The 14,442-nt window shown below is 44.9% G+C and overlaps 2 protein-coding genes across 2 annotated transcripts; both read left to right on the plus strand.

The window, feature by feature from the left end:
• Positions 1-187: 187 nt before the first annotated feature.
• On the plus strand, positions 188-2,695 carry LOC112227590 (serine/threonine-protein kinase pim-3-like). The gene is made up of 4 exons (XM_042308825.1): positions 188-476; positions 645-1,023; positions 1,122-1,298; positions 1,582-2,695. The coding sequence occupies exons 2-4, from the start codon at positions 684-686 to the stop codon at positions 1,686-1,688; spliced, it is 624 nt and encodes a 207-aa protein (XP_042164759.1). The 5' UTR covers positions 188-476; positions 645-683; the 3' UTR covers positions 1,689-2,695.
• Positions 2,696-3,335: 640 nt separating this feature from the next.
• Positions 3,336-13,170, plus strand: nsun6 (NOP2/Sun RNA methyltransferase 6). The gene is given in 13 exon segments (XM_042308663.1): positions 3,336-3,442; positions 3,720-3,863; positions 4,942-5,097; positions 5,679-5,773; positions 7,810-7,916; positions 8,310-8,463; positions 8,778-8,859; positions 9,172-9,253; positions 9,256-9,299; positions 10,006-10,150; positions 10,388-10,533; positions 10,984-11,109; positions 12,328-13,170. Coding segments are annotated over 12 exon segments (1,443 nt in total). The 5' UTR covers positions 3,336-3,442; positions 3,720-3,776; the 3' UTR covers positions 12,547-13,170.
• Positions 13,171-14,442: the final 1,272 nt, after the last annotated feature.

Raw genomic sequence — 14,442 nt, forward strand, 5'->3', positions numbered from 1 at the left:
AATGCAAATACCTAAAGGCCTACAGGGCTGACTTACAGTAAGTCAAGTGTACAATAAAGCCCCCTGTCTGATTAGTTTTATTGCTCTGTTTGTGCTCTTCTAGATCTGGTTATTGTCCTCAATGAAGCCTGTTAGATATTGAATAGCCTGATAAACAGTGTGTGGTTAGGGGAGGGACTGGACCGTGTCCTTTAACTGTGACATTTGTGTTGCAGCCAGTTTCACCTCGCTCTATAACGTGGGCAAGTTGCTGGGACAAGGAGGCTGTGGGTCCGTCTATGAGGGAACACGAAAGGAAGATGGGAGAGAAGTAATCATCCCTCCCTCTCTTTCCTCCCTCTTTAGATCTGTCCATCCACAGCATAAGACATTACCACAATTATGTTGATTATTCACAACGTGCTTCTCCCTTCTCCGTCACTCAGGTCGCCATTAAGTACATCCCTAAGGGTGTATCGGAGTACTACCTTACAATTGTAAGTACAGACTGATAAATGTGTATGAGCCTACCCAACAAACCACAAAAACAGTCACATCGGAGTGCTAGCCTACCTAATAATTGTATGTACAGTCAGACCAATATAACGGCCCACTGTGCGCTGCCAATGCATGAAACGGTTGTTAATCAACCTTCCCCCGTTTAGCCTGGAACAACGCACAGGCTGCCCCTGGAGGTTGCCCTGATGCAGATCGTGTCGCGGCCCCCTGTCTGTGAACACGTGCTGGAGCTGGTGGATTGGTTCGAGCAGCCCAGGAAGTTCATCCTGGTCCTGGAGCGTCCCACCTCCTGCATGGACCTGTACGACTACTGTGAGACGATGGGTGGGAAGCTCAACGAGGCCATGGCGAGGGTCATCATGCTCCAGGTGGTTCTGGCGGTACGGCACTGCCGCGACCGCGGCGTCATCCACCGCGACATCAAAGTGGAGAACCTGCTGGTGCAGACGGACACTCTGAACGTCAAGCTCATCGACTTCGGCTGCGGGGATCTGCTGAGGGAGAAACTCTTCAGGGACTTTGCTGGTGAGAAGAGACGAAGACTGAATAGCATTGGTGTTGTGAGCTTCGGGCAAAGGAATGTAACACCCCCCTCCCCCATCTCTCTCGCCCATCTGTCTCAGGCACTACTGAGTTCTCCCCCCCTGAGTGGGTTCTGGATGGAAAGTACCAGGGGCGCAAAGCCACCATCTGGTCCCTGGGTGTGCTTCTGTTTGGCCTGGTCAACGGTGACCTGCCCTTCAGGAAGGAGGCCGAAATCATCCGAGGACGCCTGCGCTTCAAGAGAGGGATCTCCAAAGGTATATAGTTGCAGCTGGGAGGAGAGTAGGCGTGTTTAGGGAGTAGGGTGCAATTTGGTACGGGTCCAATTACCAGTGCTTTATCTACACACTATCCAAAGCGATGACGACACAGTAGAAACACAGAATTTAACTATTTTGCATTAAAAAAATGGTTTAGGGTAGGATACATTATTAATAGAGTTTAAACTGAAGTCTGCAACAAGTGTGTACTCTCTGTATACTTTTTTTCTACTGTAACAAGATACCATTTGTGACTCTGTCTAATCCTATTGTTCCATAGAATGCAGAGACCTGGTCCGCTGGTGCCTCAAGCAAGACCCTCTGAAGAGGCCCGTTCTGGAGCAGATCCTCCTGCACGACTGGCTGTCGGACCGGGCTCGCCCCTAAGTCCGTGTCCGTTGCAAATGCCATAAGAAATACTGATATGAAATACATTTATTACAGTGTCATCAAACAATGTCATGTCGCATATTTTAAGTCATACCTATCAGATCTTTTACAAAATCCATTTATCCATTCTGTAACTGACAGCTCTTGTTTGTTACTCTCGGTTTTTTCTTTGCAGGTTCTATAGCGATGTAAGCAAATTCAGGAGGGTAGGGGTGGGAACTTGGAGTGGGGAGAGATTTTGGTCATTTGGAATTAGTAGCTGTTAGTACCAAAAACAACATCCCCTTTTATGGTACTTAACTGGACAATTGGGTCTTAAAATTCTTTCGTGTTCAAAACCAAACCCTCCTCCAACAGAATTAGCCAAAGACAGCATCGAAAAAGAAGAAGGAAGAAGAGGACACCAAAAATCACCTGATATCACATTTGATCTGCGCAACCAACTGGGAATGAGGACTGAAATTCAAAGCAGCTCTCCAGGGAACAATTTTGCAGAACATGAAGGGACACTCCAATTGTAGATAGGACCTTCAAAACAATGCTGAGTTCTTACCCTCCTTTTGTGCTGCAAGGGCTTGAAGAGAGATTGTAACAGGGATAATGCTTGGAGATTTTGCTACTCTGATGAGAGAAAATATGTTTTTTATTCAACCCCTGTACAACATCTTACCTTCGCCTTTGAGCTGATGTTGACAAAGGGAGGATACAGAAACTCTCCATAGAATAACAACTTTAGGTTCCCCTAGACTGCACTGAGCCAGCTACCACTGTTCTAGTACTGAGCTTGAAGAGAACAACAGCCGAACTGGTAGGAAACTCCAACAGGAAGAGACCTTCAGAAAGACACCGCTGAGACCAGGTCTGACCTCCTCTGCTGCAAGGGCTTGAAGAGAGATAGTACTCGAGGGGAGTGAATTCCAATCGACCCCTTTACAGCATATTACTTTCACCTTTCAGTGTCTCCCGAGTGGTGCAGCGGTCTAAGGCACTGCATCACAGTGTAAGAGGCGTCACTACAGTCCATGGATAGATTCCAGGCTGTATCACATCTGGCCGTGATTGGGAGTCCCATAGGGTGGCGCACAATTGGCCCAGTGTTGTCCGGGTTTGGCCGGGGTAGGCCGTCATTGTAAATAAGATTTTGTTCTTAACTGACTTTCCTAGTTAAATAAAGGTTAAATACATATATATTTTTTAAAATCAGCTGACACAGGAATGCCAATGACAGTTCTGAGCAGAAACAACAGTTTTGCCTTGAAATGTAATACGATTAAAAACACATTTCACATCAGTGTCCTGGATGTAGTTAGGATTATAACCTTAGTATTAATCTTAGTTTAAGTTAAATAAATTAGAGGTGAAAAATGGTGTCCTCAAGAAAAAAAGAAAAAACAATGAATCATCCCAAATCTGTTGTCTGGTGTAGTTTTAGATGTCACATTTTATAGATACTATTTATGAGTAGGTAATAATCATCTGTAAGTGACTATCACATGTGAGCTGATTAATGTTTGATTAATGTACATAAACTCAAAACATATATACAAAATCTCTGAATTATCACTGAACTGAAATGTGTGTGTCAATAGCAACATGGATATAGAACAACATGCAGAACAGTATCTAAAGAACGAGAAAACGACTCCAATTAGATTGCCTCAAAAGAACTACAACTCCCAACAGTACGATACAGACATGTTAATGACGTGTAAGGAAATGCCCTACGAAGATCCTTCACCCAAAAATGTAACGTGAGTAGCATGGAAACTGATTCAAAACTGACTTGTAAAACGCTTTTCGCTTAGAATTTGCACACAAAAGTACTTTGAATCAATACTTCATGCGAGTAACATGCTAGATAATGGAATCGCAAAGAAGCTTATGCGTTTGATGTCTTCATATCACCTACAATACTGCTAGCCTCTTCGCTCCCAGGTCTCCCGTTAAAATGGTCAGATATTGACCATTTCAAGGGAATGGATGCAGTAATTAACAATAACTTTAATTTCTGTTTATGTAATAACCTAGGTTACATCTCAGGTCGAAATAGGTGTATTTCTTTCCATCTTCAAATTGCCATAACCAATGCCAGAAGAAATGTCAATTTTCCCAAGAATTGCATTGAAGCCAGAAGTTCATGATTACTTGAGGAATGTCTTCATAAACAAGGAGGTGGGGTTCCCTTACCTGCTACACACACACACACACATAGGGATATCTAAAGAATTGTGTTATTAAAGAGTTTCCAAGCCAGGGTCTGTTGTAGACCCACTTCCTCTCTGCTTACCTCATGTCAAAATAAAAGTCCTGCACATGCGGCATATGTGGACAAATAAGGAATAACTTGTGGGGGACGTTTGTTTTGACATGAGGCAAGCAGAGAGGGAGTGGGGTATATAACAGTCCAAAGTTTGGAAAGTATGTTTAATAATATGATCCTTTAGATATTTTCTCTCATAATGATCAACTGTCCTGCCCATCGGCAGGAAAGTTGAAATGGAGTTGTATTTATTTTCTGGCTTCCCACGGACTGTTTTTTTTTTGCAACCCAGTACAATTTAAAGCAATTGCCTCCCGAGTGGTGCAGCGGTTTAATGCACTGTTAGAGGCGTCACTACAGACCGTGGTTCGTTCCCAGGCTGTGTCACAATCGGACGTGTTCGAGAGTCCCATAGGGCGGCGCACAATTGTCCCAGCGTCGTCCGGGTTAGGGGAGGGTTTGCCTAGTTATTTAACTAGGCAAATCTTAATTGATTTGCCTAGTTAAATAAAGGTAAAAAAATATATTTTAGTATGTAAATACACCCGCGTTGCTAAAAGCACCTAGCACACACACACACACACTAATTAATGTGTTTGTGTTCATTGTTTTGATAGTGACTACATTTATGTTCTTGTTCGAACAAGACGTTGGTTGACTTCTACTAGATGCAACTTTATTGTTCCTAAATGACACCTAAGCTTTTTCTCGCACTTGATCAGATCTCATCTATTTATGTACAGCTATCTGGGCATGTATTTCTCCTGCTTCTCAGAGTAGCATTGCTGATCTAGGATCAGTTTGGCCTTTTAGATAATAATGAATCCAAATGTTATGGAAAGGGAGGCCCTGATCCTAGTTCTACTCTGAGATGCTTCATGAATATTGGGCCCTGAAGTTCAAAGTGTCACCCATCAATGATCTGTTGAAATAGAGAAGTAATGTTCAGCTACACGAACCTGACACCCCCTGTCCTATGTTTGGGTGCAGGTGCTGGCTGCAGTGAGTCAAGGAGAGGCAGAGCAGAGGTTCCAGAGGCTGCTGTCCTGCCTGTCCCACCCGCCTGCCTTGACCTGTGTACGAGCCAGCACTCACCTGGCTTCCCTGGAGGAGATCCAACACAGGCTTGGGGAGGAACTCAAACAGGTGGGGAGCAGTCTGCTTTCTGTGTTGCTGGCTCGTGGGGGTGGGATTGATTCACTGTAGGACGTTAACTGAAATGTCCTTAAGTTCAAGGCTCCTTCTAGGCTATAGTGTGAGAGACAGATGGACTGAGTTTATTCCCTTCTACCTAAGGGTGCACTTGCACAGTTGATCACTCTCCGTCATCAATCAATCAATCAAATATATTTATAAAACCCTTTTTACATCAGCAGTCATGGATTTAACAATGAGGGAAACTCTCTCCAGCCAATGCTTACACGAATCCAATGCTTTTAAATACATGACAGGGTGCAAATGCACACTTTATGAAAAGGGTGGAGAATCAGGACACAGCCATAGTGGACATGTCTATGGAGCAGTTTTGCCCGAAAACTTAACTACTTAAATTGTCTTTTTTATTTTTTATTGCTAAAGGTATTTTTTGTCCCGGTGGGTATGCTGTGTAAGAGCGTTTATGTCTGACTGTGTGTGTGTATACATTTATGATTTTCAACACTGTTTTCTTGTGTGTTGACGCCTCAGTGCGAGCTCTTCTAACCCTGCTACCTCTGTTCTTGCAGCAGCAGAAGTGTGACTCTCAGTCTGAAGACATTTCCGTTACTATTCTCCCCCACCCACACATTCCAGATGTGCTGCTTCTTCCTGTCATCGGGCCTAGGTATGTCAGGAATGCCTGCAAAATGTCCGCCAAATACACTATATACAGTACCAGTCAAAAGTTTGGACACACCTACTCATTCCAGGGTTTTTCTTTATTTTTAGTATTTTCTACGTTGTTGAATAATAGTGAAGACATCAAAACTATGAAATAACACATATGGAATCATGTATTAACTGTTAAACAAATCAAAATATATTTTATATTTGAGATTCTTCAAAGTAGCCACCCTTTGCCTTGATGACAGCTTTATATACAAAAGTATGTGGACACCACTTTGAATTCGTGGATTTGGCTATTTAAGCCACGCCCGTTGCTGACAGGTGTATAAAATTTAACACAGCCATGCAATCTCCATAGTCAAACATTGGCAGTAGAATGGCCTTACTGAAGAGCTCAGTGACTTTCAACGTGGCACCGTCATAGGATAACACTTTTCCAACAAGTCAGTTTGTCAAATTTCTGCCCTACTAGAGCTGCCCCGGTGCTGTTATTGTCAAGTGAAAACGTCTAGGAGCAACAACGGCTCAGCCGCGAAGTTGTAGGCCACACAAGCTCACAGAACGGGATCGCTGTGTGCTGAAGTGTGTAGCACATACAAATCGTCTGTCCTCAGTTGCAACACTCACCGAGTTCCAAACTGCCTCTGGAAGCAACGTCAGCACCAGAACTGTTCGTCGGGAGCTTCATGAAATGGGTTTCCATGGCTGAGCAGCCGTACACAAGCCTAAGATCACCATGCGCAATGCCAAGCGTCAGCTGGAGTGGTGTAAAGCTCACCATCATTGGACTCTGGAGCAGTGAAACACGTTCTCTGGAATGATGAATCACGCTTCACCATCTGGCAGTCCGACAGACAAATCTGGTTTTGGCGGATGCCAGGAGACGCTACCTGTCCCAATGCATAGTGCCAACTGTAAATCTTAACGCTGCAGCATACAATGACATTCTAGACGATTCTGTACTTCCAACTTTGTGGCAACAGTTTGGGGAAGGCCATTTCCTGTTTCCGCAGGAAATGTCCAAAGCGAGGTCCATACAGAAATGCTTTGTCAGGATCGGTGTGGAAGAACTTGACTGGCCTACACAGAGCCAAGACCTCAACCCCATCAAACACCTTTGGGATGAATTAGAACGCCAACTGCGAGCCAGGCCTTATCGCCCAACATCAGTGCCTGACCTCACTAATGCTCTTGTGGCCGAGAGGAAGCAAATCCCTGCAGCAATGTTCCAACCTCTATTGGAAAGCCTTCCCAGAAGAGTGGAGGCTGTTATAGCAGCAAGGGGGGGGGGGACCAACACTGTATTAATGCCCATGATTTTGGAATGAGATGTTTGACTAGCTGGTGTCCACATACTTTTGGTCATGTAGTGTAAGAGTCCACAAAGGTAAGAGGGAAAAGCACTCTTTACCGATGTAAAAATCGTAGCTCTTGTCCAGGACTTTGCATGCAGCTTTCTGACGCTGAGCCGTCCTGGACCAGAGCTTAGAAAAATCCAAAATCACTCCCACCATGGCCACAACTACACATGATTTCATAAAATTACAGTAGAATGAACAATTTTCTTAATTGAACTCGCTATGCAAAAACTTGCTATGCACATTGGGTTTGACATTCTATTATGTAACCAAATCAACAACAGAACTTAAAGACACAAAGAAAGCCCCGCATAAACCAACAATTGCTAGCAATGACATAAGGCAACTTTCTCTCCTGCTCTTAATCTTTCCAAGAATTTGTCCTTTGCTACTATTGATATGTATGTGTGTGGGGATAGCATATAAGTGGTACCTCTGATCATTAGCACTGTTCATCACCTCATCACTCGTGTGTGTGTGTGTGTGTGTGTGTGTGTGTGTGTGTGTGTGTGTGAAAGAAAAATAGTTATTCTGAGTCCCAAATTGCACCCTTTTCCCTATGGACTCTGGTGAAAAATAGCGCACCACATAAGGAATAGGGTGCCATTTGGGACGTAACCATAGCAAATAAGCGGCATGTGAATGTGTTTTTACCACCCTTTTACTTTGCGCTCAGGCCTGTGGTCCAGCTGACCTCGGAGGTCATAGTAGGCGCTCAGTGTGGCAGTGCTGTTCTGAGGGGAGCGCACGTCTTCGCCCCAGGGATCCTCGCCACACCCAAGTGTAAGAGGACTTCACGCACTCCAACTACAAGCCAAGGACGGCACCCTTTTTCTTCACTTCCTTAGTTGCCATTGGAACTTTTGACCGTAACGATTTGGTAGACCCTCGAGTTCTTCTTCAATCATTTGAAGGGATACTAGTTGCGTTCTCAACAGATGGTTACGTTAGAACTGTTATCAGCAGTCTAGTGAAACCATAGTTTTGGGAATGAACATTATGGCCTGGACTGGAGTCACAATAATAGCGGCGTGTTTGGTCTCAGTCATGAAGACAGGACGTGGTGTAACATATCAATGTTGTGATACTAGTTGCCTTTACTGCAGATGATTGTGCTAGAACTGTAAAAACGAGTAGTGACTCTCCTGTTGCCGGATCATTTTCTGTCTGTTTCAGTCATGAAGACAGGAGATGCTGTGTCTGTGTTCTCGGACCTGGAGGGGAAGTGCACACGGGGGAACAAGGACTTTAAGGGAAAGAAAGTGTTTGTGGGAAATGGAGTCGCTGAAATGGACCGCTCCAACATCTTCTGCTCAGACGAACCAGTCAAGTAGGCAGAGACACTTAGGTCTCGAATCTCTATTCAAAATTCTCTCAGAGCAGCGTTACACTAGTTTGTTATAAGGCTGCTATTTGGCTAGCACTTTATAGCACATCATAAAGTGTTAGTAACATGGTAATAGTATGGTTGCTATTGGAGTAAAGTTTTAATACAGATCAAGCCTCATTGAATGAAGCAGGCGCAGATACTCGATATCAATGCTCAGAAAGATTTAGTCCTAGTAAAAAGCGTACGCTAAGCTGTAAGACATGCTCAGGTTTGAGTATATTTTACAGTAATGTCACTGTTCTCTTCCCGTGTAGGGGCGTTGGTATTCGGATGGTAGAGCCCCTGTACCAGAGCCCCTCCTTCGATGGGGTACTACCCAGTCTGGCGTTCCTACAGGTACCTCTTGAACAGCAGTTTTTTTTGAGACGGCAGTAGATTCTCTGGATCGACGGTCGTAATCAGGGGCATCTCGTGTATCAAGAATCTCAGAGAAGGAGTGCTGATTTTAGAATCGGTTTTGATCACAACAAATAAGATCACATGGACATTGGGGACCTGGGCCTGTATCCACAAAGCATTTCAGAGTAGAGTGCTAGGTCCCCACCTCTCTGTAAAATCTTATTCATTATGATCTGAGCAGCAACAGTTATCCTAGATTAGCACTCATACTCTGAGCTCTGTTTTCCCCGTCTCTTTCTATGACTCTAGAACCTCCCATCGGTGGTGGTGGGTCACGTGCTGGGGCCCCGTCCTGGAGAGCGCATCCTGGATATGTGTGCTGCTCCCGGGGGAAGACCTGCCATATCGCTGCCCTGATGGGGGACAGGTGAGAGAGTGTGGGGGGGGCTCTGCTGGGCTTTGAAGACCTTGAAGTTAAAGGTGCAATATGCAGAAATCGCTCCACAATTTCCTGGTTGCTAAAATTCTTATAGTTCGCCTAATTTCAGATTATGTGATAAAACAAGCAAGTATAGTGTAGAGAATCATTGTACCATCTAAACCGCTGTCAAATATATTTTCCATAACCAAAACAATTGTATTTTCAGCTGTTTGAAGCTGGTGTACAAAACCGAAAGTGAAAGACACAAAAACTAAATTTAAGAACGGGAAGCATAGAAATAGCACACGTAGAACATATCTACCGCTTCTTAGACGTTCTTTCAATGGGAATGACAGATCAAGAACTCACATTTCTATGTGAATTTGGTTGGGTCACCCAAAAAGTTACATATTGCAGCTTTAAAGGGACATTACACTTTCAGGTCAAAGTTTGTGAGATGTAAAGTAGTCTAAAGTGGTCTAATGTCAAGATGAAGCCACGTCCCATTACGTCAGTTGTATAGATCCAGCTATATGGCTCCACCCCAAATAATTGAAAACAAAACTTAAATTTATGAGTAAAATGTCCCTTTAAGTTTCCATTTGCACATTACATCTACTTCTCCACAAGGTGGAGCTGTTGTGCAAGGTTGAGCTCTTTCCCCCACTGCTACCTGGAATGTTGTTTTTGCCTTTGCTGCCCACTTGATTTGTCCCTTGCAGGGAGAGGTAGTGGCCCTGGATAAGATCAGAGGCAAGGTGGAGCGCATCCGTCAGAACGCCAAAGCGCTGCATCTGGACTGCATCAAAGCCCACTGCTTCAATAGCATCAAGGCTGTGTGCACTGACCAGGCCCAGGACACTGAGGGTACGGAATGTAACTGATGGGATGCACATCCCAAATGGCACCCTAATCCCCTACGTAGTGCACTACTTTTGACCAGGACCTAGGCAAAAGTAGTGCACTATAGGTAATCGGGTGCCATTTAGAGCGCTGGCATGGACACCACTGCCGATTTCAATGTTATTCTCACCTCTCTACTTGGTTGGCTAGCGTTGTTACTAATTCAGAGACCTGGATACTTTCATGTCACCCTGTTTTCAGGTCCACCCTTCCCTCCACAGAGTTTTGACCGGGTGTTGCTGGATGCTCCGTGTAGCGGTCTAGGCCAGAGACCCAGCATGGTCTGTACCTGGAACCTGAAGGAGATCTGCTCCTACCAGCCTCTACAGCGCAAGCTCTTCCACACCGTGCGTCACACACGCATACACACACACACACACACACAGACGCATGCATGCCCGCTCGGGCACACTTACCTCGCATAACACTGTCCGTGACCAGTGCTGACCAGTAGAGGACAGTGTGGCTGCTTGAGTGTTCTAGAGCTCTGGGCTCCGATATACTCTGATGAAAAGCTTAAGTATAGCCGGCAGATGGATTACTGTGGGGAGATTAGGGTCCAATAGTGAGCACATCACTTATTCCAGCGGCACAAAGCGTTCCATCAGTGCCCACTGGAGTTTCCTTAAGGCCATTTAATATCTAGGCTCTGGAGAGACCGCAGTAAGGTAAATGTGTGTGTGTGTACATAGATGCACCAGCGTTTTGACAATGCAGTGTCTATCTATTGAGCGATGAGGGCATGTTAAAGAGTGCTTACTGTGAGTGTGACCTTAGTGTGTGTGTATAATTGGCAGGCGGTACGGCTCCTGAAGAGAGGTGGAGTCCTGGTGTACAGCACCTGCACTGTGACTCTGTCAGAGAACGAGGAGCAGGTGGCCTGGGCCCTTAACACCTTCCCCTGCCTCACACTACAGCCTCAGGTAGCGCACACACACATGCACACACAGCCTCGGGTAACAAACAGGTACGCACACACAGCCTTGGGTAACAATTGGGTACGCACACACAGCCTTGGGTAACAAATGTGTACACACACACACACAGCCTCGGGTAACAAACGGGTACGCACACACAGCCTCGGGTAACAAACGGTTACACACACACAGCCTCAGGTAACAAATGTGTACACACACACAGCCTCAGGTAACAAATGTATACTTACACACAGCCTCAGGTAACAAATGTGTACACACACACAGCCTCAGGTAACAAATGTGTACACACACACAGCCTCAGGTAACAAATGTGTACACACACACAGCCTCAGGTAACAAATGTGTACACACAGAGCCTCAGGTAACAAATGTGTACACACACACAGCCTCAGGTAACAAATGTGTACACACACACAGCCTCAGGTAACAAATGTGTACACACAGAGCCTCAGGTAACAAATGTGTACATACACACAGCCTCAGGTAACAAATGTGTACACACAGAGCCTCAGGTAACAAATGTGTACACACAGAGCCTCAGGTAACAAATGTGTACACACACAGCCTCAGGTAACAAATGTGTACACACACAGCCTCAGGTAACAAATGTGTACACACAGAGCCTCAGGTAACAAATGGGTACACACACACAGCCTCAGGTAACAAATGTACACACACAGCCTCAGGTAACAAATGTACACACACAGCCTCAGGTAACAAATGGGTACGCACACACAGCCTCAGGTAACAAATGTACACACACACACAGCCTCAGGTAACAAATGTACACACACAGCCTCAGGTAACAAATGTACACACACAGCCTCAGGTAACAAATGTACACACACAGCCTCAGGTAACAAATGTACACACACAGCCTCAGGTAACAAACGTGCACACACAGCCTCAGGTAACAAATGTACACACACAGCCTCAGGTAACAAATGTACACACACAGCCTCAGGTAACAAATGTACACACACAGCCTCAGGTAACAAACGTGCACACACAGCCTCAGGTAACAAATGTACACACAGCCTCAGGTAACAAATGTACACACACAGCCCCAGGTAACAAATGTACACACACAGCCCCAGGTAACAAATGTACACACACAGCCTCAGGTAACAAATGTACACACACAGCCTCAGGTAACAAACGTGCACACACAAAAAGACTAACTACGGTGTCTGTCTCTCTCAGGAGCCCCACATCGGAGCAGAGGGCATGCTGGGAGCTGGCCTGTCACCTGAGCAGCTGCGTCTCCTCCAGAGGTTCAGTCCTGAGTTGGGCTGGAGCGCGGCCGAGGCCAGGGGAGAGGATGGCAGCCCCACAGAACAGCCAGAGTCCCCAACCCCCCTCGCACACCGAGCCAACAAGGACACTATTGGCTTCTTCATTGCCAAGTTCCTGAAGAGCTGACAGGACTAGACTAGCAGTACCCTCCCCATCTGGTTAGAACCGAGCTGTTCTCCCTGCCTTCACACAGGGCCTGCAGAGAGGAATAATGGTGTTTACACCTCTCACTGTACTCAGGCAGGAGAGCATTTAGAACACACACTCCCTGTGCGGTTTACAACATCCACCTCTGTGCCTGCCTGGCTGCCTACTAAAACACTGGCCCATATAGGGATGACTTGTATAAACAGAGAGGGGAGGGAGGGAGGGATTGAGCAAGATGAAAAAACATTTATGGGCGAGTAAGGGAGAAAATGCGTAGGGTGGATGAGTATCGGCAAATGCAGTTCTGCTGCCGTTCGCCTCGTCGCCATGACAACAGTGACGACACAGCTGCCCTGGTGACAGCGGATTTGCTGGCTCTGGGAGCGTAGATCAGGAAGTAGCGTGCTGAAAGAGGTCACGAGGTATTAACAATTTACTGCCTTTTAGTTAGTGTTTTAAAAACAAGGAACCGGTATGGTTATTTTTTACTGGAACAAGATGGCATCACACAGCTATTCCTCAGTTTATGCTCTCTCTACATTCAACAGATTTTGTTACTTTACTTATCCCCTTTTCTCTCAAATAAATTGAAAATAAACTAAATATGTATATTTGCATATTCTTCTTTACTACTTTCTCATTCAATATTTGTGTATAAATATCACCATATTGCTTGCAGTATCAAAACGTTTATTTATTAAGTCGATTTGATCAAATGGATGAAGGTCAATGCGGGTGAAGGTCAACGTCATAAATCTACAAGTGTTCAGTACTAGTCAAAAGTTTTGGACACCTACTCATTCCAGGGTTTTTCCTTATTTTTGTTTGACTATTTTCTACATTGTGGAATATTAGGGAAGACATCAAATAACACATATGGAATTATGTAGTAACCAAAAAAGTGTTAAACAAATCAAAATATATTTTATATTTGAGATTATTCAAAGTAGCCACCCTTTGCCTTGATGACAGTTTTGCACACTTGGCATTCTCTCAACCAGCTTCATGAGGTAGTCACCTGGAATTTCAATTAACAGGTGTGCTTTGTTAAAAGTTTAAAAGTGGAATTTCTTTCCTTCTTAATGCATTTGAACCAATCAGTTGTGTTGTGACAAGGTAGTGGTGGTATACAGAAGCCAGCCCTATTTGGTAAAAGACCAAGTCCATATTATGGCAAAAATTAAGCAAAGAGAAACAACAGTCCATCATCACTTTAAGACATGAAGGTCAGTCAATATGGAAAATGTCAAGAACTTTGAAAGTTTCTTCAAGTGCAGTCACAAAAACCATCAAGCGCCATGATGAATCTGGCTCTCATGAGGTCCGCCACAGGAAAGGAAGACCCAGAGTTACCTCTGCTGCAGAGGATAAGTTCATTAGAGTTAACTGCACCTCAGATTGCAGCCCAAATAAATGCTTCACAGAGTTTAAGTAACAGACACATCTCAACATCAACTGTTCAGAGGAGACTGTGTGAATCAGGCCTTTTATGGTTCGAGTTGCTGCAAAGAAACCACTACTAAAGGACACCACTAAGAAGAAGAAACTTGCTTGGACCAAGAGTCACGAGCAATGGACATTAGACCAGTGGAAATCTGTCCTTTGGTCTGATGAGTTCAAATTTGAGATTTTTGGTTCCAACCACTGTGTCTTTGTGAGGGTAGGTGAACGGATGATCTCTGCATGTGTGGTTCCCACTGTGAAGCATGGAGGAGGTGTGATGGTGTGGGGTTGCTTTGCTGGTGGCACTTTCAGTGATTTATTTTGACTTCAAGGCACACTTAACCAGCATGGCTACCACAGGATTCTGCAGCAATACACCATCCCATCTGGTTTGCGCTTAGTGGGACTAATTTGTTTCTCAACAGGACAATT

This window comes from Oncorhynchus tshawytscha, linkage group LG29 (assembly GCF_018296145.1).
Source record: "Oncorhynchus tshawytscha isolate Ot180627B linkage group LG29, Otsh_v2.0, whole genome shotgun sequence".
Taxonomy (NCBI): domain Eukaryota; kingdom Metazoa; phylum Chordata; class Actinopteri; order Salmoniformes; family Salmonidae; genus Oncorhynchus; species Oncorhynchus tshawytscha.